Source organism: Bubalus kerabau, chromosome 1 (genome assembly GCF_029407905.1).
Source record: "Bubalus kerabau isolate K-KA32 ecotype Philippines breed swamp buffalo chromosome 1, PCC_UOA_SB_1v2, whole genome shotgun sequence".
In the NCBI taxonomy this organism is placed as follows: domain Eukaryota; kingdom Metazoa; phylum Chordata; class Mammalia; order Artiodactyla; family Bovidae; genus Bubalus; species Bubalus kerabau.
In genome coordinates this window covers 12,335,688-12,362,842 of record NC_073624.1, presented here as the reverse complement: position 1 = coordinate 12,362,842, position 27,155 = coordinate 12,335,688, and the positions used below count along the sequence as shown (strand labels likewise).

Below are 27,155 nucleotides of genomic sequence, written 5' to 3'. Positions count from 1 at the left end.
GCCCACACATGGGTTCTCTGTTCAAAAGAGTTGCATGTTATGTTGATTAATGTGTTAGGGAACAAGGTTGAACAGAAGATCTTCTAACCAATTAGAACATTTGGGCTTTGTTTTAGCCAAAATTTCCATTACCTGAAACATAGCAAAAGATGCTAACGATTGTCCGCTTTTGTCACTAGCAGTGTCGTGGCCATGGAAGTAAGTGACTCCGCTGTCTTAACTATTCCCTATTGTTACCTTGGAGGGGCTAAATTGCTACTACCCAGCTTTGACCCTGCATGAACTAGATCCTGCAGGCAAACCAGGAAAAAGCCAGGATGGTGAGAAGGCAGTCTAGTAGAACCTTAGGAGGCAAGTTCAAATTCAAGTTCAAAGTCCCTGCCTTAGTTGATGTGTTCCTGTTGCCATTTTTATGATTTTCAGGGGGTGAAGCCAGCCAGTTTTGACAAAGTAGCAATTCCTGAAGTGAAGGAAATTATTGAAGGATGCATACGGCAAAACAAAGATGAAAGGTAAGTTGCCTCTTTTGACCTGGATATTGCTTAAACAGAAACTTCAAGTATAATGTGCTCTGAATAGAACCGTCAACCTAAGGTGTATGTAATACTTGACTTGTGCTTAGTTTCTCTGTTTATGTCTTGTAATATCTTTGAAAGTAAAGTTCTGTCCACTGGAGGTAGGTATTCAGATTTAGTATACTGAAATATCGTAAAAATGTGGTTGGTAGACTGAATAAACCAGAACCACTTTAAATGTAGCTTCTACATTCAATAAGAGCTACTTACTTATAGCATCTACCTGATTTGTAAAACTCACTAGGTTCTATCCTGATACAGCAGATCTCTTCCTTAGCTGTTTACCAGTTAAATTCTAAAGATGAAGTAAAATTTTGGCTCTTTAAAATCAACTCAGCTATGTTGGTCTTGATTTACTGTTGCTATGCCAGAATTGAAGAAGAGCAAAATGTCAAAATTCCTTTGAGTAAGAAGAGACAACTTCACCCAGAGCTTGGGAGGAGATCTGGCTTAGTCATTATGCTAACAGAGGGCTTTTCTCAGAGGAGTGGCAAGTACCTGATCTGCCATATAGCTGATTCATCACCCGTTAGGCATGGCAAAGGTCCAGTGTCTGTTTTTGAAAAATAATCTACCTTCACCATCCCCCCGTCACTCTCCACAGAAGAAAAAGTAGACCCACTAGTACAAAGTGTAAATTGAACATAATCTACCTCTTGAAGAATGTGAGTGATCAGGTATTTCAGCCAAATTAAAGAATTCCATATCTTCACTTCTCCAGTCTCATATTCTTTTCATAACTTTGTTATTTGGAAGAGCTTAATAAGATCTTGATCTTTAAGGCTTTTTAGTAGAAATTTAGTTTGGGTTTCTGTTTTTATATACACTGATTGAAAAGGAGACGCCTTAATCTCTTGAAGAACATTTTTTTAAAAAACTATAAAGGAATATTTGTCTCCAGTCATAGAATGTGGTACTCTTGTTTCTTGTCTGGATGGAACAGTTTACTAGATTACTGGTATTTTGAGACCATTTATCTAGAGAAAACTGTTCATAATCAGACTTCTGCTTGCCTAGTACACTAGGTGCTGAACCAAGAATTGAGAGGATTTATTGTGTAAAGAAAAATTGCTGTATTAGAAGGTAATGTACTATAGAAATAAAAGGTTTTTGAGTTTTGATTCCATGATTTATGACTTTTATAACTGAGCAGGATGGTCAGTCTTTCTCAGAATCCATCCATTTCCTGCTGATCAGGAAATGGTATCTCATTGGATACCAGAAATCAGATGAGATCATACATACAAGACTTTGGTTAACTATTAATATAAGCAGTATATAACACATTTAAAAGTATCACTTCCAGGGAGAGTAGCACTTACATATATACACTACCATGTGTGAAATAGGTACCTACTAGGAAGAGTGTATGGCACAGGGAATCCAGCTGGGTTCTCTGGGATGACCTAGAGGGGTAGGAGTCTCAAGAGGGAAGGGGCTGTATATGTACATATAGCTGATTCACTTTGTTGTACAGCAGAAACTAACACAATGTTTTAAGGCAATTATACTCCAGTAATAAAAAGTATCACTTTCAGCCCTTATTCATAAATGAGATTGTTTTGATCTTCCATAACTTGAATAAAACTATAATCAATGCTTAAATGAAGCAGTATAGAAATGAATTAGAAAATTCCTGTTCTTTTAGTAGTCCTTTTTCATTATTCTAAACATAACATATTTGAGAAGTATCTTTTAAATCTAATGGCATTTTGTTTTTTGTTTCTTTCCCTTCTCTTTTGAAGATACTCTATCAAAGACCTTTTGAACCATGCCTTCTTCCAGGAGGAAACAGGGGTACGGGTAGAATTAGCAGAAGAAGATGATGGAGAAAAGATAGCCATTAAATTATGGCTACGTATTGAAGATATTAAGAAACTAAAGGGGAAATACAAAGACAATGAAGCTATCGAGTTTTCCTTTGACTTGGAGAAAGATGTGCCAGAAGACGTTGCTCAAGAAATGGTAAATTAACACTGATCAAGCCGTTTAAGTTTTATGTTGATACTATTGATCAGAAAAGCAATTTATGAAGCAGTGTGTATGTCATATTCTATTGATATAAAATTAATGGTTAATGGTTCCAAGATTTATTCTTATTTTAGAAGACATGTATATTCATAGATATGTATAGTGATAGGTGGATGGACAGACAGGCAGGCAGGCAGATACACAGAGAGGGAATGAACTGGAGGACATTTTGAAGTCATTTTCAAAGTCTGTAAGGTTGACTGACTTCTAATTAGTGTAACCTATTTAGTTAGAATAAAAAATTGTTTTTGCATATTGATACATTAGCCTTTGGTCAGTCATCTGGGTAATAAACCCAATAAGCAGATCACACATTGTTTTTACGTCAAAGAAAATTTTCAGGATAGATCGTTAGTAGGCAGCTTTTGGCCAGTCGTTTTCAAGGAAACGTTTTGCCAAGCTTAGGCTTTCCATGGTGCCCTAATAGCCATTTACTGCGCAGAGATGCAGACAGTCTCTGCCCGAATGTGTCAGAGCCATTCAGTACTTACATCTGAGAAGCGGTCAGCATGAGAGAGGTACTTATTTTTAATTGTCAGGTTTTTATATTATTTGAGTTTTTATTTTTAACCTTCATATATTTACCACAGTTATTTTGTTTGGTTAAGTGGTTGTCTAGTGAAAAGATGGTAAAGCGTCTGCCCACAGTGCTGGAGACCTGGGTTTGATCCCTGCGTCAGGAAGATCCCCTGGAGAAGGAAATGGCAACCCACTCCAGTACTCTTGCCTAGAAAATTCCATGGATGGAGGAGCCTGGTGGGCTGCAGTCTGTGGGGTCGCAAAGAGTCAGGCATGACTGGGCGACTTCACTTTCTTTTCTTTTCTTTCTTTTCTAGTGAAAAGAAGTAAAAGCAACACAGGTTCATACTGATGGTTACGTGTGAGAGGGAAATTGAGTATAGTAAAATGAGCCTTTTGGTTTTACCACTTGGATGCTTAGGTTCCCTGTTGATTTGTTACGATTAGTGAAGGTACATGTACTTCATGAGTTTGTATAAAGATAACAGCATCCACTCCATGAGTATCTGCAAAAACGGTGGGCAAGTGCATAGTGCAGACCAGTGGTTTCACTGTTTGGTAAAGGTCAGTCCTCGGACAGTTCTTTCTCCCTCTCCTCCTCTGTTTTCCTTTCCCCAAAGGCTGTTGTTTGTGTTTGGTTTGTTTTCTTTTGCTATCCTGCTGCTTCCTGATGTACCCTTTCATCCTGTAGGTAGATTCTGGGTATGTCTGTGAAGGTGATCACAAGACCATGGCAAAAGCCATCAAAGATAGAGTGTCGTTAATTAAGAGAAAACGAGAACAGCGTCAATTAGTGCGGGAGGAGCAAGAAAAAAGAAAGCAGGAGGAGAGCAGCCTCAAGCAGCAGGTGGAGCAGCAGCCCAGCACTGCCCAGGCCGGAGTCCAGCAGCCCCCTGCCACCAGCACTGGTGGACCCGCTGCCTCTGCTGCGTCTGCGTCCGTCTCCACGCAGGTAGAGCCAGAAGAGCCTGAGGCCGACCAGCACCAGCAGCTGCAGTACCAGCAGCCTGGTGTGTCTGTGATATGTGAGTATCAGGGGCCCAGTGAGGTTGCTAGGCACGCTCTTAGCTGACGCTCTGTCTTCCTGGTCATCATTTTGCACTGGCCTCTTGGTTTTGAATTGTGAATCTAACATATAATTAAGAGGTTTGAAATGGTTTCTGTCTCCTTTTCCTTTTGGTTCTTACGTTCACAGCTAATAGCATAGAAGAATGGGACAGTGGAGAAATGGGATTAGGATGTGAGAAATTCTGCAGGTTCCAGCATCTTGGATGTTCTATTTGTAGATTCCTACCTTTTACAATTTCTTAATAGTGAAATGTGACAGGTTTATCTTAGCTACTTAATATTGAACCGCTTAAACTGATTTCAGCTCTTTTAGCAAAGCTGAATAACGTATAAACTAGAAATTAATGAGGCCACTAGTTAACTAATTAGAGCCCGCTGGTCTCCATGGTTCAGACTTTGGAAGCTGTGTCAAACTTCAGGCCTATTAACAACTGTTATGTTTTATTCCCCCTTGTTCATCAGGTGGTAAATTCTGTGAAGGCCAGGGGATTTTTTTTTTTTTTTTTTTAAGATGAAACTTTTCTATATGGATTCCTCCGTTAAACAAAGAAATCTACTTAGTAAAACTAGTCATTCTTTATTTAGTTCAGGTCTGTGCAAAGATAAGACCAATTAACTCTAAAATCAGGGGTTTGTGCTGGGAAAATGTGAATCTCCTTTTCATGATTTATCTCTCTGTCTTGTATCTTGGCAACTTCTCCTTCAGCTGACGGGACGGTTGACAGTGGTCAGGGGTCTTCTGTCTTCACGGAATCTCGAGTCAGCAGCCAACAGACAGTTTCGTACGGGTCCCAGCATGAGCAGGCACCTTCCACTGGCGCCCTCCCAGGGCACACAGCATCTGTTGTCCAAACGCAGGCTCAGCCCCATGCGGTATATCCACCCTCAAGTTTGGTGAGTAACTGCGCAAGAGCGCGCACGCCTGTAACATGCTCAGGGCACACTCTGCCACTGAATGAGCGACAGCATGAGTCCAAAGTGAAAAGTACAAGTGGTGCCTTTCCAGAAGAGGCAGGTTATTTATTATAGAGTGCCATCGGAGTGGTTCAGGCAGGGTGGGATACATGCATTACTCTGTGAAGATACCGTTCACAGGATTTAAACTAATCAGCATTTGATTAAAGATCATGCTCTCTAGCACTTTAAAGTTGAAACTGTTCAAAGCAATGTAAGTTAGACATACAAATGGTTTGGGGGTGGGGGGCAAGGAGAGTTTTTCAAGTTACTTGAAGGAATTACTATTTTCTGTAAGATGTCTTATTGTGTAAAACACAGGTAAGACCTTCAAACCATTATAGAATGCTGCATGTGAGTACACCAGAGAAAAGGAATGACCATTTAATTTAGCGCTTGTGTTTAATCATCAGTTGCTATGCGTGTTCTTGCCTTAAAGTCTGTGTTGGACACAAGTTCCTTCCCCAGTATATGTTCATTTGCTTCTCCCCTTTATTTTGGTATCTGTTTTATGACTGATTTATTTTCAGATTTAATTTGTAGCAATTATATCCTGATGTATATATTGTACATTTGTACCTATGCATATATACACATACACACACACATTACTACCCATGTTTTACGTTAGCCACTCTTGCTTCTCATACAGAGAATGTTCAAATAGACCAGTAGATAATACCCCATTTCTTTGGTCAACCTTCCATGAAGTCTTCAGAAGTGAACAAGATGCATCTTCTGCCTCAGGACAGAATTGAGAATAACTGGTCACTACAGTGCTCTTGTTTAGTGAGATCTTTAGGCAGATAGATTGCCCCTCTGTTTCAGAAACTTTTAATCTGAATTTGTGGAACTCTTGTTCTTCATTGAATGAAACTCTTTCTCTGGTAAGAAAATACTTCTGCTTGTTCTGGTCTCTTACCCTACAGCTGGAATAAAAGGTGTTTGCTTGTTTGAGAGTCAGTTAGTTAGTTCTGCATTGGCTACATCTTAAGATGAATGGCCACAATTACAGAAAGAAAACTTCCAGTTGTAATAGCAATCTACTTCTCTGACCTTTAAAATAAGTAGGTAGGGAAGAAGAGTTTTATACAGACTGTACAAGTGTATTTTTGTGGTGTAACAAATATTATTTGTCAGCATTTCTTATCAGTTTCTATTCTAGTTGATTTCTTCTGGATCATCATAACTATAGATTTTTTAAAAAACTTTTTAATCTCTTGGCTTCCTGCATCACAGGATATGAACTTTGGGTCTCTATTTAGAAATGGAAAAGGATTGACCATTTATGAAGATGCTAAATATTTAAGCCACAAATATAGCTATGTTTATTAACGTTCTAAAAACACACCATTAATGAAATGAAAAAAGGCAAACATTCCTGCCTTTTAATGATAATATTCTATGGAAGTGTCATGAAGAATTACTAAATATTGAGGATTTTTCAAAGCTTTTGTAATCAGTCCTAATTCCAGGAAGTATTTACCATGGCTTGCAATAGCATATTGATTACGAATAAAATTTAAAAATACAAGAGAAGCAAGAGTGGGGAAAAAATGTAATTAATTAAACAGTTCACAGTTTCTAAAAGGAAATAACAGACATGCTCAGGACAGCCTTAGAGCTTTAGATTTGCTGCTTTGTAGCTATATTGAAATCTTAAGATGCTTTAAACTTTTAAACCAAAGTTGAACCTCTGATATGCCTGAAAAAAATTTAACGTTATTCTTTAGAGATTCACAGTTTAGATATTTTTCCATTGACTACATTAGTAAAAATACAGAATATTTCCTGTACCTATTACGAATTATGTCTAGAAAACTAATGTTTTTCCTGGAATATGACTTTTAGCTTTATAGACAGGTAGGCAAATGTGATAAACTATTCTATCAGCCAGCAACTTTTTGTCTACTGTCTTCTAAAATCGGATTGAGAAATCTTGTATGTCTGAGGTTCCCAGAGCTCCAACAGAGCAATCCAGTCTTAAGATCTTCTGCATCTTATAATGTGCATTAAACTGATAGAATTTATTAACAAGTTTGCAGAGACTACAAGCCAGTACTCATCGTTTTCCCAGTCTGTTCTGCTGCCTCATTTGGTCATTCTTATTCATACACTCATAACAATTAATGTTATTTCAGAATGTTTAGAAAGATACTTGATCATTATTTTGGTGGTTAATTTTAAAAAACCTGTATTTGACCAACAGTGTAGAGAGAATAGTATGGTCTTCCAAGTGTGCTTTGTGGAATTCTGTCTCCTCAGAAAATGACTTCGTGGAATGGGGGGAGGATGGAACATTTCTTTATGTCAGCTGTGCCCTGTTACCATTGTACATTTTGTTGTTTTGTTTTCAGAGTGCTGTGTTTTTCATGTGTGTGTTTGTTTTCCGTTTAGCCTCGTCGTGGCCGTAGCATGTCGGTTTGTGTCCCCCATCTTCCTGCTGTCCCTTCTCTGTCCCGCATCTCTCCCAGTGCTCCTTCCACCCCACCACCAGTGCTGTCCGCACCTCTTTCTCCTTCCCTCCTCCGGACTGCCCCCGAGGAAACTTTTGCCGAAAAGCTTTCTAAAGCATTGGAGAGGGTCCTGCCTATGTACTCTGCCTCTCAGCGCAAGTGCCGACGCTCCAGCCTGCCTTCCCTCTTTGTCAGTGCTGTATGTAACATCAACTTCCTGACAGATGAACATTTATCACCAATGAATACATCCAGGCATCAGGAGTTGTAATAACGATTAAAAAGCAGGACTGAACTTAGTACACTTTTAGGAAATAGGTTTTTCCTGTAATTTGTTATAAGGCTGTAATGGGGAGAAAAGCAAGGAGGCAATCAGAGAGAATGCTTATAACACCCTTGGCACATAGCAGTTTGTGAGCAGCAAAATTTAGCCTTTATTATAATCTCCTATCCCCTACCAGTGTATTAAACTCCTTGCATTTTCATATTTTACCAAAGAGTATGTGTATTATTTAATTTTAAACTCGTTGGCTTTTTCGAAAGCAAACTTTCTCTTTATCAGAAATTACCGAAATATGTTTTCACTTTGTTCCAGAGAGATACCAATAATGCTGCATTTTTTCCCATAGTCAGTGAGGAATAATTGAAGAGAGAAAGTTGCTTTTAATTTGATACCTATTTAAAATGAGGGATCAACAAACTAAAAGGCCGCATAATGTTCCCTCTTGGCAAGTTTTTTTTTTTTTTTTTTTAGATTGAATAATGGACCTTGACTCTGGCAGTACGTTAGATGCACGTAAAATCCATGCAGTTTGCTTTGGCCCATTAATGTCTGTAGATGTGTTTATCTCTTAAGGTTATTTCAAACACTGTGGGACTTTGCTGCTGCTTTTCCAGATAGAGGGTTTGGTTAGCATTCTGATCTAGGAATCCCAAAACCTTCAGATTTGTACTTAGGAGAGTGATTAACTGTATAGTGTCTTGTGGCCTCGGAATACTCTTGAATAAACAACAATAAACCAGAGCATTCCGATTCAAAATAGAAACCTCATTTTAACTGTTGTGAAGAAGTAACAGTGGAGCCGTTTTCCGATTTTGATAGGATCTTTCCTATTGAAAGAGTGAAACTGATCTGCCCTTTAAAAAAGGGCCCATGAAAGTGAATTATTACAGTGTGTACCATTTGCATTTGACGGTACAATTCTCATTTTTAGAGTGTTTAACCTAGAACTGCTTCTATGACCAAAAAATGCTGTCAAATCAAGTTGGCTGTGTACATTACCCTTTTCACCTGATTTGAACAGCAAGTTAGTTGACCCTTAAACTGGTATCAGAAAAGTGGGCATTCAGTGGTTTGGCATCTGTGACATGTTTCATGTAATAAAACTAACTGCGTATGGTTTGGGGCAGACAGGGGAAAGACATGATGGTCACTAGCCAAGCTGTGTATCTTTCACTACCCACCAAAAATCTCTTCTGATTTCTAGTTAGAGGACATGACAGTAGTTAATCAGAAATGAACCCTGGAGCCTCTTAACATAGCAGAAGACAATAAGGCTTCAGGGTAGGAAGATTTGGTACAGTCATAGGTGAGCATGTTACTTGTGGGTAAAAGCAGAATAGTCACTAGGAAGGTTAAATTCTTCTTTTCCTTTGAGGAGGGGAGCGTTGTGGAAAAGCAGCTCTTATCTAATGCAAAGATCCCCACAGAATAGTTTTATTGACCCTGGATGTATTTAATGGGTTTTTACTATGCACATAATTTCCAAAAGCATTGTATTTCTTTATTAATTATAAATTTGGTGTAACCGTTTTGTAGGGTTACACAGAGCTGCCCAGTTGTGCATGTCTGATGTAATTTCACTTATGAATGTATGAATTACTTGTCTTATTCATGTTGATACAGCCTCAGTCCATGGCGCATCCGCGTGGGGGGACCCCAACATACCCAGAATCACAGATATTTTTCCCAACTATTCATGAACGTCCAGTTTCTTTTTCACCACCTCCCACCTGTCCACCGAAGGTGGCCATTGCCCAGCGGCGTAAGAGCACCTCCTTCTTGGAAGCCCAAACTCACCAGTTCCAACCCCTGCTGAGGACTGTCGGGCAGAGTCTTCTTCCACCTGGTGGCAGCCCACCTAACTGGACTCCAGAGACTGTAGTCATGTGGGGCACTGCAGCCAGTAGAGTTGCTGGAGAGCTGTGTGAGGTGCAGGCCCATCCTGTGTTCGAGCCAGCTCCAGTTTACAGTGACTACAGAGCTGGACTGGTGCTTCCAGAAGAAGCTCACTACTTCCTCCCTCCGGAAGCAGTGTATCTAGCCGGGGTACATTACCAGGCCCAGGTGGCAGAACAGTTTGAGGGTTTTCCATACAGCTCACCAGTCCTGTCAAGTCCTATGAAGCAGACACCTGAGCAGAAGCCAGTGCACGGGGGCCCCACCTCCAGTTCTGTCTTTGAATTTCCATCGGGACAGGCTTTCCTGGTAGGACACCTCCAGAATGTAAGATTAGATTCGGGACTGAGCCCAGGCTCTCCCCAGTCTAGCGTTTCTGCACCTATCAGTACAGATGCCACACGCTTGAAGTTTCACCCTGTCTTTGTTCCTCATTCTGCACCTGCTGTGTTAACTCATAACAACGAGAGCAGAAGCAGTTGTGTGTTTGAGTTTCACGTTCATACTCCAAGCTCCTCTTCAGGAGAAGGAGGGGGAGGAGTTTTACCTCAGCGCATTTACCGAAATTGGCAGGTTGCTGTGGACTCGAACCAGGAAGAACCACCTCCTCAACCTGCAGGATTACACAGCCGCCTGCAGCCTGTGACTGAAGAACAGCAGATGCCCCAGGCCCCAGAGTTGACCATCTCTGTGGTGGAGCCCACCGGACAGACCTGGCCCATAGGAAGCCCAGAGTACTCCAGTGATTCCTCCCAGGTCACTTCTTCAGACCCCAGTGAATTTCAGTCACCTCCCCCTACAGGGGGAGCAGCTGCTCCTTTTGGCTCTGACGTCTCATTACCCTTTATCCGCGTGCCTCAGACAGTGTTACAAGAATCCCCACTCTTCTTCTGTTTTCCCCAAGGAGCCACCTCTCCGCAGGTTTTATCCGCCTCATTTTCTTCAGGAGGATCTGCACTCCATCCACAGGTTATAGGAAAACTTCACGGTTCTTTTACACTACCCTGCTGTGACAGTTACATTTAAGTTTTCTGTCCCTCTTTTCCATTCATCAGGGATATTGTTTAATTTATTGTGGAGTTTCTCCATTGAGCGGGAAGGGTGATTTTAAACTACTTGTATTTAAGACCAAAATATGAAAATACAAGACCAAAATATGAGACCGAAGCAGCTTGATTGACCTATAATGTGTACAAACCCTTGGAAAAAAGAACACAAAAACTTAGAATTTTAATTACTTGTCAAAATCAGTTATTTCTGTCCATTAACGTATTGGGTTGGCCAGAAAGTTAATTCGAGTTTTTCTGTATGATGGTATGTGAAAACCCGAACAAACTTTTTGGCCAGCTCAATAGAATGGATGGAGTTTTTAACTAGTCGTGAGCGTGTTAGTGTCTATAAAGTTGATAGAGCATTGATTATTTACAAACAGTACCGTAAAATGTTTCTTTCTCCCTAGAAACAAACATGGCTAGTTTTTAAAACTTGGAGGAGATAATTTTTTTCTCCCTAAAATTAAAAGAATGGAAAATAGGGAATTTTTTTTTTTTTTTGAAGTAGTATTAGGAATATATAGAGTTTCCACTAATATGAAAGGATCTTAAAAGACAGGAAACACCTTAGGAATTTGTCTTAACAAATGAAGATGCCCTTTAAAAATGGCATCCAACAAGTCACCATGTATTATATGTTCAAATAAAATGTTAATCCATAAAATTGACTAATTCTAATTTTTAGTACCTAAATTAGAATCTAGTATGGGTAATGGGGCTTTTGTCTTAAGAATTTGTGATATATGTTGCAAGGTAAGGAGCATGAGATATCTCAGTTCTTAGATTTTTCCTCAACAGATTAAATGCTGTTTATGTATGTGAACGTATGCAGCCTCTTGCAACTAAAGACAAAGTGATGGACATAGTAGGATTCAAGAAGTGGAATCAGTATTGACTTTTATATATTGCCTTGATACATTTTGTCCAATGTATAAGTCTTATGTAGGAGACTATGCAGTTAATTAGGAAACTTTGCAGTTACGTATTCAGGATGTTATTTGGATGTTTTAAATGATCTCACTCTTATATAAATTACTGTATGTTCTTCATACTTTCTTCCTGTGTTCTTCCCTCATCTGAGGCAAAAGTATCCCCCAAAATATACATCACATACTAGTTACCTAGAGCAGTACTAAGAAGCAGAAAGATTCAGAGCTTGGAAATTTGTGCTGCGTGCACATGCAGTGTGATAAGCTCACGTTAACACACTGGTTGTCAGCTCTGCTCTAGATGTGCGCACTGCCACTTTCACTCTGAACTTCCAGAATGAAATTTTAAACATCAGGTACTCTACAGGAAAGGTGCAGCAGGAGTGGATGCTCAGGTGATTAAGATGCAGTTGGACTGGATGTCCTATCCAAGTAGGCTCCAAAGAAGTGCCTCTGAACTGAGATGAGACAGCAGAGGTGGGGCTTCTCGTCTTCATAACTCACCTCTGCCAAGTTCTTCTTTCACTCTCACCTTCTTCTTTAACTTAAGATCTCTTCTAGGTGAGAGTTTCTCAGATTCACCCTTATTGACATTTTAGATTAGGTGATTCTTAGTTGTGGGGGCTATTCTGTGCATTTGTTGGATGTTAACAGCATCTGTGGCCTCTACTCACTAAATACCAGGAGCAGCTTCCTCTCCCAGCTGTGCCAACCAAAAACACGTCCAGATGTTGCCGAATGTCCATGGGAAGGGTGTAGGGTACCCAAAGTGGCCCTGGTTGAGAACCATTGCTCTAGGTACTTGGCAGTTAATAGTAACAGGTTTTTGTTTTTTACATTTTTGACAAAAGTCATTATATAAGAAATAAATAGCAAAAGGAACCAAAGTCACATTATCTAAATACCCCCTTTTCTTTGTTCAGATAGGTTTTTCAAATTGATAGTCTGGTTACTTTTTTCCTGATTTTCAGTAACAATTTTATTATGAATCTTACTATTTTGATAAAAATTATAGCCTGAGCAGTGGGATAGGTTAAGTTTTAACCATCAGTGGTTTTTGCATGGTATGTTCTATAATATGATCCTTCTCTACCCTTCTCTTTAAAAACCTGCCCCAGCCATCTCTCCCTCCATACTTGATCAAGCTAATGTTTCATCTTGCTCAGGCAGACTCTCAGGAACTCATATGTTTATTGCAGAACCCTGACCTCTGTGCACGGGTACCTTTGGGCTGCTCTAATTTTTTGTATTCACTTCTTTCCTTCAGGCACAGGGGCAGAGCCAGGGTCAGCCATCTTCAAGTAGTTTAACAGGGGTTCCATCCTCCCAACCCATGCAGCATTCTCAGCAGGTGAGAGCAACTCATTGCTGCGCTTTATCCAGAACCCTGTTTACATCTTTCATGAATTGGGTTCCTGATGTAAGTGGCTTGCTAAGTTTTTGAAAGGAAAATCGAGAAACATAACATATCTTGTCTTCGGTAACATTTTAAAGAATCTTTTGTTTAATGTATTTTTGAACAGTCTATTAGATTAGACACATATTGAAATTCAAAAGAATTTTTCCTGAAATAATTTATGTGCCTTCTTAAACAGATGATTCTATGCTGTTTTAACAATGTGGTTGACCCTTGAGCAACACGGGGGGTTAGGGGCACAGGCCTTCTGTTCAGTTGAAAATCTGTGTAACTTTATAGTAGGTCTTCCCTATTCATGGTTACATATCCATGGATTCATTAATCTTGGATTGTATAGCACTGAAAGAAATTCACGTGTAAGTGAATCCGTGCCATTCCAATCCATGTTATTCAAGGATCAACTCTACAGAGAATATCAATTTTATTTCTGTATATTTCATGATTTGTTCTTTTATGAACGTTTTACCATTGCTTTCCTTGTGCTTGACTCCAATGATTCTACACACCTTTTTAATTATTTCTAATGTGTGGGATGGGGTATCAGATTTTATGCTAAAGTGAATGAAAGCCTAGGAACCGTTTTCAGAAACTTTTATAACATGTTCTAAACTTCTGATTGGGGGTGTTTGTTCCCCAAAGGTTCAGAGAGCTCAAGAGATTGGTACAGTGCTGAAGTATTCAACAGCAAAACTGCTGATTCTAAAATTAAGAATCTGTAGATCATCATTGCTATTAGTTAACAGTAGTTATTTATAAGGAAATAATGCTTTAGGGGCACAATTGAATATTTATTATCCGTTACAAATAAAATTTATAGTCACTACACGTGTCATAAAAACTTCCCAATGAATTATATTGTTGATAGTTCCCTACAAAGTGTGTTTTCAAACCACCAAATTCTGAATTGGCTTGTTTTTATTAATTTTTGAAACTTAAGTTTTTAATTCTTATTACAGATGGCCTGCTTATCATCCAGCATGTGATCATGTAGTCGTGATGCTGGCTTAAGATGAGGTGTTCTTTGTACAAGATTAACTTGGCTATATAGCCAAACCTTGTTTTATTGTGCTTCATAGGTACCACTTTTTTGTTTGTTTGTTTTAAACAAAAAATTGAAGGTTTGTGTTAATCGTGCGTCAGGCAAGTCTGTCGGCACCACCTTTTACAACAGCATTTGCTCACTTTGTGCCTCTGTGTCACATTTTGGTAATGCCCACAGTATTCCAAGCTTTTTCATTATTATTCTGTTATGGTGATCTGTGATCAGTGATCTTTGTTACTATTGCAAAAAGATTATGACTTGCTGAAGGCTCAGGTGATGGTGATCATCTGTTAGCAATAAAGTATTTTTAAGTTAAGGTACGTACATTGTCTTTTTAGCCATACTGCTATTTCACACTTAATAGACTACAGTAAGGTATAAACATAACTTATATGCACGAGGAATTCAGTCCAAAGAATTCATGAGACTCGCTTTATTGTAATATTCACTATATTGCAGTGATCTGTATTATCTCTGAGGTACCTACATAATCCATTTTCTCTGTGACCAACATCTCTGTCTTATAGAATGGAAGGGCTGGAAATAACTTGTTTTGTCTTGCTTCTGCCCTTTCTTCCAGACAAGTATCTTAATCTGTATGTAATTATAGTTAAATTCAAGTAGTCACATTTTTGCCACCCTTAACAGGTTTAATTATATTAACAACCTCTGATAAGAACACAGATTTAAAGTTCCATAAAGCTGGGTGAGAACAGACACTGTCGTTGGTACCAATTTCCTACCAATACCGGTAAAATGTACAGGTTTCAGTGTATGCTGTTTTTCCTTTTCAAAGGAATTGTTAGATGTCTCATATTCGGGCATGTAATGAAGCAGACAGCTCAGGAAGCCCTTGAGAGTAGCAGTGATAAGAGTGTGCGCAGTCGGGCGGGCAGCTCTGCAAACTCTCAGTTGAAAGGAATTAGGTGGCTGACTCTCTGGGAAAAGGTGTGACTAAATGGCTATCTCTGCGGTACAGACGAAAGTGCCTGTTTCAGTGATGCTTTCTTCAGACACTTTTATTTTAAACATAGGATGAATTAAGTAGAATCACAGTCTGCATGAATGTATGCAGTATGGACTGACTTTTCCAGGGTTGCATAGCCAATAGGCAGATAGAATGAAATGTTACCAGAACCTAAGATTTCTTCCAGTAGTTTTTTTTCCCCCCTATATTAAAGTTCTACGGGGACTCAGGATTATGCAGAGGTGCCCAAGAAGCTGCATTTAGTTAGTTTTATCTTCTGGGATTCCATATATAGAAAAGAAAGATGGTAAATCTTCTTTACTATTCAATTAGAGTCTCTTTTTAGATGTGATTTATGTTTTACATACTGTCAGGGCTCAGTGCCTCCTTAGGAAACCATCTCTAATTTTATTAGTGAAAGGAAAGAGATGAACTTTAGCTGAAATTTTCTTTATTTCTGTGTTTCTGAAATAAAATGAATAAGGCATTGCGTCTTTTCAGGTTTTCCTCAGGAATCTCTTCTAATGGTATGTTGTGTCTTAAAGTGGTACCAAAAATACCTTTTTCTTGGAAAACAGTATTTTGCCGCCAAGAAAGGTCATGAGCTACCCTACTGACTTAATTTCATCCAGCAGAACACATGTAGAGACTTAAGTATTTCTTACTTTCTGTTCAACTCAGGCTTAGGAGTATTTTTTTTTTTTTTCAAGCACCCTTGTCCAATAAATCGTACACAGTCTGTATAGGTTATGTGAACTGATTTCATGAGGCAGTTTTATGCAAAGCATGATATCAAGCTGTTATGCTAAAACAATATTTGTTTGGCTAAAGTGTTGATTATTAGCCATGGTGATTGTGCAAAAAAAGCACACCATATACTCCTGGCTTGTTCAGAGGTGCCACTTTTCTGTAAATTCTTTAAGGGTTAGCTGGCATACATGCCTCTCTATTACTTTAAGCAAGGAGTGAGGGTATGTCTATAAAACTGCTTATTTTTGACAGTCCACACACACACAGCAACTTATTAAACAGTTTTTTTCCAAACTGAGTTCGTGCTCTGAAGGACCATGTGCTGAGTGGGCAGTGATGGACAGCCCATCACTGGCCACAGGGCCAGATGGCCTGTGGAAGGCTAGTTTCAGGGAGCCTGAGTCATCTGGTAAACATGTATGTCAGCTGCTACAAAAGGAGTGAGGATAATAGTAACATTTTACACAATGTGCAAAGCACTCTACCTGGTTTTTTATTTGGTCCTTACATGAACCCTCCAAGTACCATCATTTCCATTGTACAGATGGGAAAGCTGAGATGAGAGCTGAAGAGGCTGATTGCTTTACCCAGATGTACACAGCTTCTCAGAGAGGGTATTTAAACCCAAGCAGTCTGACTCCATAAAAGGAGGAAATTATATCTCTTCTGAGCAGAGAGGGGGATATCAGTCGGTTTATGAAAGCCTTTGAACTGGACTGTGATTATGAGTTATATTCAAATGAAGGATAAGGAGTCTAGGGGGCAGTATAAGCAAGGTAGAAGGCAGAAAGGTAGACAGCTGTGAGACAGACAAACCAACCTTGGCTTCAGTGTAACCAGAATACAGATAAATCAGGACTTCCCTGGCAGTCCAGTGATTAGGACTCAGCACTCCCAACGCAGACTAGGATAGGGGTTCGATCCCCAGTCAGGGAACTAAGATCCCACATATGGCCTAAAACATAGCAGGGAAAAGTGAAGGTGTAAATTTTGAAAAGAGCTAATTAAGTCCAAACCTTGATGTAAGCGAGGTTCCACAATGATGGAGGTCAGGGGAGAAGTAAATCATATGTATAAATATAAGGTGGAAGTTTTCCTCAGATTTACCCCTTATAACAAAGGGGACCACTAGATAATCAGACCTTGATCCAGTGTTCATATCAGAGGGCTCTCACTGCTCTTTGCTTTGAACAATAACATAAAAAATACGAATGGACTAAAGTAAGACTGTTGAGAACAGATGTGCCTGTAAGGACCTCAAATGGTATGTGTATGGTTGAGAATGTTTGTAGGCAGTGTCTAACAGTTGGTTTTATATAAGCCGAGACATCATACATCTTATTCTTAGGGGAACAACCTCACTATTCCAGGTTCACTGTAAATAACTTAAAGGTTACATGAATATACTCCTGTGAAGCAATTGCAGAACACTACAGCTATCCTAATATTAACCAAACAGGTGTCAGACAAATCTACTATCACTGCAGATTTCACCTCAAGACACAACTTAAAGGTACTGTGTTGTGTGCCAGAAAAGTGAGACTGTTCCTGGTGTAGGTCTCTTCAAGATAAAGATGCTGATATATTGCATGTGAAGAACTGGAATGAGGCAAGGGAAGCTGTGTTTCTGAATTAGTCTGTTTATATAATGCGCAGTCTTACTTAGCTATGTAAATTAATGGCTTAGGTAACTTAGCCATTCCTTAGTGAATTCCTTAAAGTTTCAATATATTCAAGTTAACCAAAAGCATTTTCTACTATTTTAGTTTTTAGGGGGAAAATGGGCATAATTGTCTTATATTCAGAGTTGCCTTAAAGTTGGGTATTTATGATATATCTTAGTTGCTGAAAATAAATTTTTTATAATTCAGCCATTAGTCCCTAATTTTTTAAAGTTAATAAGGATACAGTATCGGAAATAAATAATAAAACGCAATTACTGTCACTTATTACATTTCAGAATTCTTTTGAAGGTTTTAATTGGTGTAATAAGAAATAAGAAATAAATATCATGGAGAACAGATATATTATTTACAGGTGATTACCTAACAAAATCTAGGATGCTTATTGAGGTGTCCAGATGCATAATAAATATTAAAACAAAAATCTTGGGAATGCAGTGTATAGCATCATGACTAAAGTTGATAATACTGTATTATATGTTTGAAGGCCACTAAGAGAAGATTGTAAAAGTTCTCATCACAAGAAAAAAAAATATGAATTATATGTGGTGATGAATGTTAACTAGACTTACTGTGGTGAGTGTTTTGCAGTATGTACATATATCAAATCTTTGTTACTTGTTAGTTGTATCTCAATTAGGTACATACACACAAACACATGCACACAGATAGCTTATCTTTGTACCAGCAATAACTACTTAGTTGTGTGGACCAGGACATATGTGGAAATCTGTTATTGTTTGTAGCATTATTTTAAGTAACAAAATTTTGAGTCAAGCAAATGTTCATCATTAAGATACTGGTACCATACTTAAATGAAAGTGGTAGGTCAGAGAATAGTATTTATAAAAATGGGCTTTTGTTTTGTTTTTCTTTTTAAATCAATGTGTGTAAGTGACCACTTACGCGTAGCAGAAAATCCATAAAGTAAGTGCACCAGACCACTAATTGTGGTTATATCTGGAGAAATGGGGTTGGGTGTTTTCATTTAACTCTATTAATGTAATGGTTAAAATTTTTATTACAAACAGGTGTTTGTTTTGTATTTAAAAATTAATTTTTAAATTACTGATAGGTATTAGAGAATCTTCAAAGTCAGCTGTGAAGTTCAGAGTTTCAACTAGAGGGGGCCATTAATTTTACTGCAAAATTTAGTATTTGGGTACAGTTACATGTCAGCTTTGAGTGTAGACGTATCATACCAGAGGGTTCAGCACATGCTGGATTCCCAGATGTCGTTCACTTTGCTGCACTTCAAATTGAGTGATTGTGCCCTTGTTTTCAAAGAAAGAAACCTCATTTTGGCAGTAAAATGAGCAATCACAAAGGTGTAAGAGCTAGTCTATGGTAGAGTTCAAAATTCAGTGGTTTTCTTCTATTTTGTAGCTATTGTCAGAGCTGTTCTTTAAGCAAATTAATTACACAGTTGAGAAACTAAGAAATAATATGAACCACATTGAGAGCTGCTATCAAGAAATGGGAGCAAAGAGGGGAGGGCATTTGGAGGAAAGAACATCTGTTTGAACCTGGATCTGAAGGTGTCTAAATATCTGAGCTGCTCCTGAGGCAAGAAGCATGTCAGGTGAAGAACCAGTGGTGACTCAGACTCGAAAACATGGGTTAGTTCTTGGTTGACCCATCACACAGAGCAGCAGAGGAAAAATGAAGATGTATAAAGGGGAATTGGTGAGTTTGACTTTGTGCATGTCTTGATTACTAAAATTGCCATCTCTTACAGACACTGATAAGCAGATGTACTGCCTTAGAAACATGCTGTTAATGACTTGAAATAAAACTGAGTGATGGTTTTCTTCTCAGCAGCAAGGAGTGCAGCCAACAGCCCCCTCTCAGCAGGCGGTGCAGTATCCGCTCCCTCAGACGTCGGCCCCCAGCGAGGCCGCGATTGCACAGCCTGTGAGTCAGCCTCCACCTCCACAGGCCTTGCCACACGTGTCCGCGGGAAAACAGGTGAGTGCCACACTTCTGGAAGGAGCACCGCATGACTTCTGCTTCCCTGGTGGTAAAACTGCAAAGTGGAATGAACATTACTTCTGTGCATTGTTCCCGTTCAGTCGCTCAGACTGCAGCCCGCCAGGTTCCTCTGTCTGTGGCGTGTCCTTTGTACATATGAATTGATTAATATAAATGGGTTTATAAAGCAGTGGTAATCCAAAAATGTTCAACTTTTAGGTTTATCAGCCTAAAATAAGTTTGACAGATGTAGAACTGATAAAGGGCTACAGTGATGACATTTTCTAGAATTGTCAGTTGTATCTGTTCTAGGTTTGCAGTTATGTCGTGTTTTCACATAGACTTACATGTTTTCCCTGCCCTCATTGTGACAGTCATAAAAAAACCCTATACGGAGTGATCCCCCCCCCGCCCCCCCCAAATAATCCTTCTAGTCACTTGAAAAGTAGCCCTGTTGAAGATACACCTTTCTGAGTGACATTTTTTCAACTTTAAGGTTGGGACTTGTGCTTGTATTTTGATACAATGTATTGTTCCTGTCATATTTTGTCACATCTGAGACTCTGTCAGTTGTAAAATGCACCGTTATTTTAGGTAACATTGAGAACTGACACACCATTAATTGTAAGTTATATCTTAATTTCATAAATGTTAAAATGACCATGTGGAAAGGCATGATTACATCCTGCAATTAGTGGAATATGGTCATAGACCTACTCTTACAGGCCTGGGTGGGACATGAGAACTGTGGAAGCAATATGGATGAGCTATAAGTCCACTGGGGAGAAAGTCCTTTGAATTTCAGCCATTACTATAATAGCAGTTGTAAGTTTAGCGACAGCAAACGTGCCAGTGGATTATGGCTTGTGAAACATGCCTCAGTCAGGATGTGCAGAAGACATTTCCTATGCAAGAGCTCTCTGTTGTTGATGGTGAAGTGTGAGTGGAATTTTCTAGCACAGATTTAGAACAGCAGCAGTCCATCAGCCGCCCGTCCGCAGCTGCCTCTCCCTCATCCTGTTGGCATGTTAACTTATTACTACTAATATATCCAGGGATTGGTGTTTGTTTTAATTTTCTTTCTTTTTGGCTAATAAACAAGTCTTGCTTTTGGCAGCCTTGCGCTTTTTTTTTTTTTTTTTTTTTTAAGTCTGTTTTGTTTTTCTTTACCTTCCCAGCTTCCAGTTTCCCAACCAGTACCAACTCTCCAAGGCGAACCTCAGATCCCAGTTGCAACACAGCCCTCAGTCGTTCCCGTCCATGCTGGTGCTCACTTCCTTCCTGTGGGACAGCCACTCCCACCCTCTTTACTGCCCCAGTACCCCGTCTCTCAGCTGCCCCCCGTCTCTCAGCTCCCCTCTGCTCCTCCTCACGTGTCTGTGGCTCAGCCAGGCTTCCCACCCCTGCCGGTCACGATGGCAGCTGGTGTTAGTCAGCCTCTGCTCACCTTGGCTTCATCTGCTGCGGCGGCGGCCGTCCCCGGGGCACCCACTGTGGTCCCTAGTCAGCTTCCTGCCCTCCTGCAGCCTGTGACCCAGCTGCCGAGTCAGGCTCACCCGCAGCTCCTGCAGCCAGCAGTTCAGTCCATGGGGATCCCCGCCAGCCTTGGACAGACTGCCGAGGTGCCACTTCCCCCTGGAGATATTCTCTACCAGGTATTGTGCTGGCTGGCAGATGAAGGGCCCCAGAGGGTTTGATCGTAATGACAGAACATCAGGGACTTAAAAACCGAGTAACTGAATATCATAATAACCAGCAATAACACAGGTTGTTGTTCTCAACCAGACATGCCAAAATAGTCCACATTTGAGAAAGGACCCAGTAGAGATGTCTGACTCATTTGCATCTTTTCCAAGACCCCTCCTTGAGAGAAAAATGGCTCTGTCCACATTCACTGTGAGCTGAGAGCTTGGTATGACTCAACAGTAGGTTGTATCAGGCTGCGTTTTTTTATGGGAGGAGTAATGGTGGGTAGCCAACATGGTGTAAATGGAAACCTTCAGGGTTTAGATTTAGAATACTAGCAAGTCGTTATGTGACTGGCATGACTGATACCTTCAAGAGTTTTTGCATTTTCATGTTGGACTGCCTGGAAAGTAGGTGGTTTTTTTTTGGAGGAATTATGTTTATTCTTCCTATTTAAAATGATCTCAGAAAAAGTAGCAGTTTAAAAGTTCAGTTAGGTACTGTCCTGTCCTCTAAATCGAAATCAATCATTTCATTTGAAAATCTTCTTTAAATTATTAGAGATTGGGCTACTTTTCTTTGCTGTGTGCTTTCCTTTCTTTTTCTTTTTCCCTTGCATGTCTTGCTGTTTTGCTCATTTGATGACCCAACCTGCACTAATTTCCCTTCCTCGTTTCTGTCACAGGGCTTCCCACCTCGACTGCCATCGCAGTACCCAGGAGACTCAAACATTGCTCCCTCCTCCAGCGCAGCTTCTGTGTGCCCGCCTTCTGCAGTCCTGTCCCCTCCCATGCCGACAGAGGCGCTGGCTGCCCCGGGTTACTTTCCTGCAATGGTGCAGCCCTATGTGGAATCCAGTCTCTTGGTTCCTGTGGGCAGTGTAGGAGGACAGGTCCAGGTGTCCCAGCCGGCAGTGAGCTTAGCACAAGTCCCCACCACATCCTCCCAGCAAGCAGCTCTGGAGGTAAATGGAGTTCCTGCATGTTTATATCTGAAGCATACACACAGTGGGATAGAAATGACAAAGAAGAAACATAGGTTCCCTGGCTTAGGATTCATTTGGAAACTATTTCAAACTAACTTGTGAATGACTTTTTCTTACAGCAGAATGAAATGCCAGTGTGGGGGCCTTGTTGCCACTGGCTGTTCTGTTGGGAAGTGAGTGTGCCTTGAGAAGAATAATGGTTGTTAGCACTTCACTTCTCTAGCTGGCCCTCTAGCCGTCGTTCTTAGCCCTTTCTTTCACAAGTTCCTGCCGTGGGCAGTCACCAGAATAGCTTCCCCCGCTATGCTCCCAGTGGCCCTTTCTGCCCCCTCCGAGAGAGCTCTGAGCGTCTTCTGCATTTGCTCTGCCTGCCCGGTTGCACATTGTGGTGAGATGCTGGCGCATGACAGGTTGTAGTTTCTTGCTACCTGGCCGCTCCTCTGGCTGATGACACCATGCAGTCTGTACCAGAGACTAGCTTTAGAAATTTCCTTCGCAATTTTAAGATGACTGTCTGTAGATGCTGAAATTGAGAGTTATAGTGCTTTTAGGACTTAGGGGAGGGATAAGGAAAAAAAAGACTAGCTAGTTGGGGATGGTCAGTAATAAACTGCTTTACGGCCGAGGTGTGAATTTCCCTTTCTGTTCACAGAGCACTCAGGTCGTCTCTCAGGTGGCTCCTCCAGAGCCAGCTCCCGGGGCTCAGCCACAGCCTGCCCAGCCTGCCGCGGTGGTCTCTTCTATAGACAGGTATGTGAAGGGCAGTTCTCCGTTCTTGGCAGGAGGATGGAATAGAAGGGAGGTTGAAGTGTGAAGGGCAGTTCTCCGCTCTTGACGGGAGGATGGAATAGAAGGGAGGTTGAAATGTGAAGGGCAGTTCTCCGCTCTTGACGGGAGGATGGAATAGAAGGGAGGTTGAAATGTGAAGGGCAGTTCTCTGCTCTTGACGGGAGGATGGAATAGAGGGAGGTTGAAATGTGAAGGGCAATTCTCCACTCTTGGCGGGAGGATGAATAGAAGGGAGGTTGAAGTCGCACCGTAAACTGCACGTTGTCTTTGCAGTGCACATTCAGATGTGGCTTCAGGCCTGAGTGATGGCAATGAGAATGTCCCCTCGTCCAGCGGGAGGCACGAGGGCAGGACCACGAAGCGGCTGCATCGGAAGTCTATAAGGAGCCGCTCTCGTCACGAGAAGCCTTCCCGCCCCAAACTGAGAATTCTCAATGTAAGTGTTGCTGACTTCTGGCCTCATGTAGTTGACTAATAACTTTTAAATATTTATAAAGCTTGGGTATATTGATGAAAGTTTGGGATCTTTTTTTTTAATCACCCAAATGATATTGTTACATTCGCTCTTTCTATGAGAAGGCACTGTCTTATCTTTTAGGGAAAAAATAGGGTTTTATTTGTAGAACAAAGACCTTACTTTCTTCCAGACCCTTTAGTGAAAGATGTATGCAAGTGCATGCTAAGTTGCTACAGTTGTATCCAACTCTTTGCGCCCCTATAGACTGTAGCCCAGTAGGCTCATCTGTCCATGGGATTCTCCAGGCAAGAATACTGGAGTGGGGTGCCATTTCCTTCTCCATAAGTATATAGCTGAAAGGCTGATACTTTCTTCAGGATTCCTTGCTAGTAGCATAAGAGGCAGTGCTTGGCCTGTGTTACCTGTCACATTCAGTCCCAGAGCTGAGTGTGGTGTTCTGAGATACGAAGTACCTTTCTTTTTTTCTTCTTAGGTTTCAAATAAGGGAGATCGGGTGGTAGAATGTCAGTTAGAGACTCACAATCGGAAGATGGTTACATTCAAATTCGATTTAGATGGTGACAACCCTGAGGAGATAGCCACAATTATGGTACGTCTCTGGAGTTCCAGACTTTTCCTATGTCCTTGATCTTTATATCCACTGCTGTAGGCGCATGTGCAGTATTCTGTGAACTATTTTGACAGTAACGTATTTATTTCAGTGTGAATTTAACTGGCACACCAAACCTGTGATTTAGAGGTGTTTTTTTCTAGGTCGTGTGTAACCAGGTTTTGAAGAACCGACTTATGTAGTAATCAGATCCAGCGTGGGTGTTACACAGATGGGCAGAAGTGGTGGTGGGATGACTAAAGCTCCAGCGCTGTACGGAAGGTTGACGCCGCGCTCCTCTTACAGGTGAACAATGACTTCATTCTGGCACTGGAGAGAGAGGCGTTTGTGGAGCAAGTGCGGGAGATCATTGAGAAAGCTGACGAGATGCTCAGTGAGGATGTCAGCGTGGAGCCAGAGGGTGACCAGAGCTTGGAGAGTCTCCATGGCAAGGATGACTATGGCTTCTCAGGCGCCCAAGTAGGTTCATCATTCCCATGGTGAAGCTCTGTTTATGGTAAAAGTATGCTGTATTTGCCTTGCAGAGTCTGAGCCGTCTAGTCTGACACTTTGCAAGTGTCCAGTGATACCACATCACACCTGTAACTACGATGATCAGCATTTATATTCTCTCTGCATGTGGCCATTTGCTTTGCTTGATCATTAAGATTGAGTTAGAGAACACATTTAATCCCTTTTGTTTGTTGTAGAAATTGGAAGGAGAGTTCAAACAACCAATTCCTGCATCTTCCATGCCACAACAGATAGGTGAATTTCTTTTCTTTTTATTGTTTATTCTTACCTTTTACCTAAGAAGGTGTGTGCTAATGATGAAAGTTTGAAGCTTTGTGTTGGTGACTGTGTATGTAATAATAGCACAGTTAAGTGGTTTGTTTCTTTTTAAGCAGGTGTTCCTGCCAGTTCTTTAACTCAAGTTGTTCATTCTGCTGGAAGACGGTTTATAGTAAGTCCTGTGCCAGAAAGTCGATTACGAGAATCAAAACTTTTCACTGAAATTTCAGATACGGGTAAGAAATTGTTTCTCCCACATATGTGTATAAATCCCATGTCTCTCCCTCCTAGATTGGAAGCTTGGTCAAATGATGACATAGACAGTAGAGAGGAGTAGAAAATTGAGATTAACCAACAGATAAACATATGGAGAAGGGAAATAGATGATGAATAGAGTGGATGTAAGCAAATGGGCATGGAAGGAGGGCCTCACTAGACATAGCCTGTATGACGGAAGCCGCATGGGTTCAGCACCATGTGTGTCTCCATGCCCACTACCACGGACAGCTTGCGGTCCCTCCGTGTCCCTTCAGAAGTACATATTCATACAAGTTGACCTACTCTGCTTGAGCTCCCCTGTCACATGCTGACTCCTGCTCAGGAGGGTTCACGTACCTTGTGGGTGTGTGGCACTGTTAAGAATCCCAAGGAATAGGTGAGGGCACCCTTCTGAACCGGCTTTTTACAACGGACTGAGTCTGAGTTTTCCTTTTCCTTTGCAGTTGCTGCTTCCACATCTGCTGGCCCTGGAATGAACTTGTCTCACTCTGCCTCATCCCTTAGTCTGCAGCAGGCCTTTTCTGAACTTAGACATGCTCGGATGGCAGAAGGGCCGAGTACGGCCCCTCCCCACTTTGGTCAGACAGGCCCTGTGTTTCCAGCAGTGCCTCCCACCCTGAGCAGTGCCCCTGGAGCCCCGGCCGCAGCAGCCGCAGCCTCGGTGTCAGCCCCTGCCCCGAGCCACCCTCTTAGTGACGTGACCACATCGGTCATTCAGACTGAGGTGACAGTGGCCCCTGGAACAGGTGTCATGCCTCCCAGTGGTCTCCCTGTACCCCCTGTGTCTGAGTCCCTGGCACCTTCCAGCGTGGCCCCCAGCGTCACCATCCCTGCAGTTCTCTCGGCACTACCAGCGCCCCAGGCAGCACAGGCTCCCACCCCTGGCAGCGGGGCCTCCAGTGCAGGCACTTTCCCCTCTGCACCCGCATCCCTGACACCAGCCTCTGCTGTGGGCAGCGCTGTTGCCTCGGCTGCTCAGCTTCCACCTGTGCCGTCTCAGCCCACGGTAGGCAGCTCGGCTGGGGTGGCCACACTGACAGCCGTGCCCGCTGCCGCTCTGGGCCCTAGCCTCACGGCACTGCCGTCCCTTGCTCTCAGCAGCAGTACCTCTGCCCCAGCTCTGGCAGAGACAGTGCTGGTCAGTGCCCACGCACTGGATAAGACGGCCCATAGCAGCACCACTGGCCTGGCTCTGTCCCTTCCTGCCACCTCATCCTCTCCCGCCCCTGGAGCAGGAGTGTCCAGTGCTGTTTCTCAGCCTACTGCTGCGGCTCACCCTTTGGTCCTCCCATCAGTCGTAACCTCTACTCCCGTACTCTCCCAGGCAGGACCCATGTCAACACCTCTACTGCCCCAGGTACCCGGTATTCCACCCCTGGTACAACCTGTTGTCAGCGTGCCTGCTGTGCAACAGACCCTGGTTCATAGTCAGCCTCAGCCCGCTCCACTCCCCAACCAGCCCCACACTCACTGTCCCGAGATAGACGCCGACACTCAACCCAAAGCTCCTGGGATCGACGACATCAAGACTTTGGAGGAAAAGCTGCGATCTCTCTTTAGTGAGCACAGTTCTTCTGGAGCCCAGCACGCCCCCATCTCGCTGGAGACCTCGCTCGCTGTAGAGACCGCTGTCACAGCAGGCCTCCCAGCCACTGCTGTTGCGCCAAGCAAGCCTCTGACTTCCACTGCCAGTACTTGCTTGCCACCAACCAGTCTGCCCTTAGGAACGGCTGGCTTGTCAGTTATACCAACGGTCACTCCTGGTCAAGTTTCCACCCCAGTCAGCTCTGCACCAGGAGTGAAACTTGAAACTGCTCCAGCAAAGCCACCTTTAACTAAGCCTCCAGTAAGATTCTTATTTTGAAATAGTTGGGAAAATATTGTTCTTCCCTACCCCCCTAAAGTACACTTTTTCAGTTCAGCCTTGTAGTATAGTTACAATGATGCTTGGCTTCCTTATAGTAG

At 41.7% G+C, this 27,155-nt stretch overlaps 1 protein-coding gene across 16 annotated transcripts in view; it reads left to right on the top strand.

Annotated features, from left to right (window-relative positions):
* Nucleotides 1–27,155, top strand: part of WNK1 (WNK lysine deficient protein kinase 1) — a 128,638-nt gene that overhangs the window by 83,817 nt on the left and 17,666 nt on the right. For 5 of the 16 annotated variants that reach the window (XM_055568072.1, XM_055568093.1, XM_055568028.1 and 2 more), the window contains exons 5-19: nucleotides 424–512; nucleotides 2,321–2,540; nucleotides 3,817–4,150; nucleotides 4,900–5,087; nucleotides 13,031–13,114; nucleotides 19,440–19,589; nucleotides 20,771–21,247; nucleotides 21,964–22,242; nucleotides 22,916–23,013; nucleotides 23,326–23,488; nucleotides 24,003–24,119; nucleotides 24,426–24,599; nucleotides 24,830–24,887; nucleotides 25,025–25,147; nucleotides 25,634–27,036. In XM_055568072.1, coding sequence (XP_055424047.1) covers nucleotides 424–512; nucleotides 2,321–2,540; nucleotides 3,817–4,150; nucleotides 4,900–5,087; nucleotides 13,031–13,114; nucleotides 19,440–19,589; nucleotides 20,771–21,247; nucleotides 21,964–22,242; nucleotides 22,916–23,013; nucleotides 23,326–23,488; nucleotides 24,003–24,119; nucleotides 24,426–24,599; nucleotides 24,830–24,887; nucleotides 25,025–25,147; nucleotides 25,634–27,036 — 3,957 coding nt within the window. The remainder of the gene's footprint in view (nucleotides 1–423; nucleotides 513–2,320; nucleotides 2,541–3,816; nucleotides 4,151–4,899; nucleotides 5,088–13,030; nucleotides 13,115–19,439; nucleotides 19,590–20,770; nucleotides 21,248–21,963; nucleotides 22,243–22,915; nucleotides 23,014–23,325; nucleotides 23,489–24,002; nucleotides 24,120–24,425; nucleotides 24,600–24,829; nucleotides 24,888–25,024; nucleotides 25,148–25,633; nucleotides 27,037–27,155) is intronic. The other 11 variants (XM_055568146.1, XM_055568039.1, XM_055568164.1 and 8 more) reach the window with 8 other exon arrangements.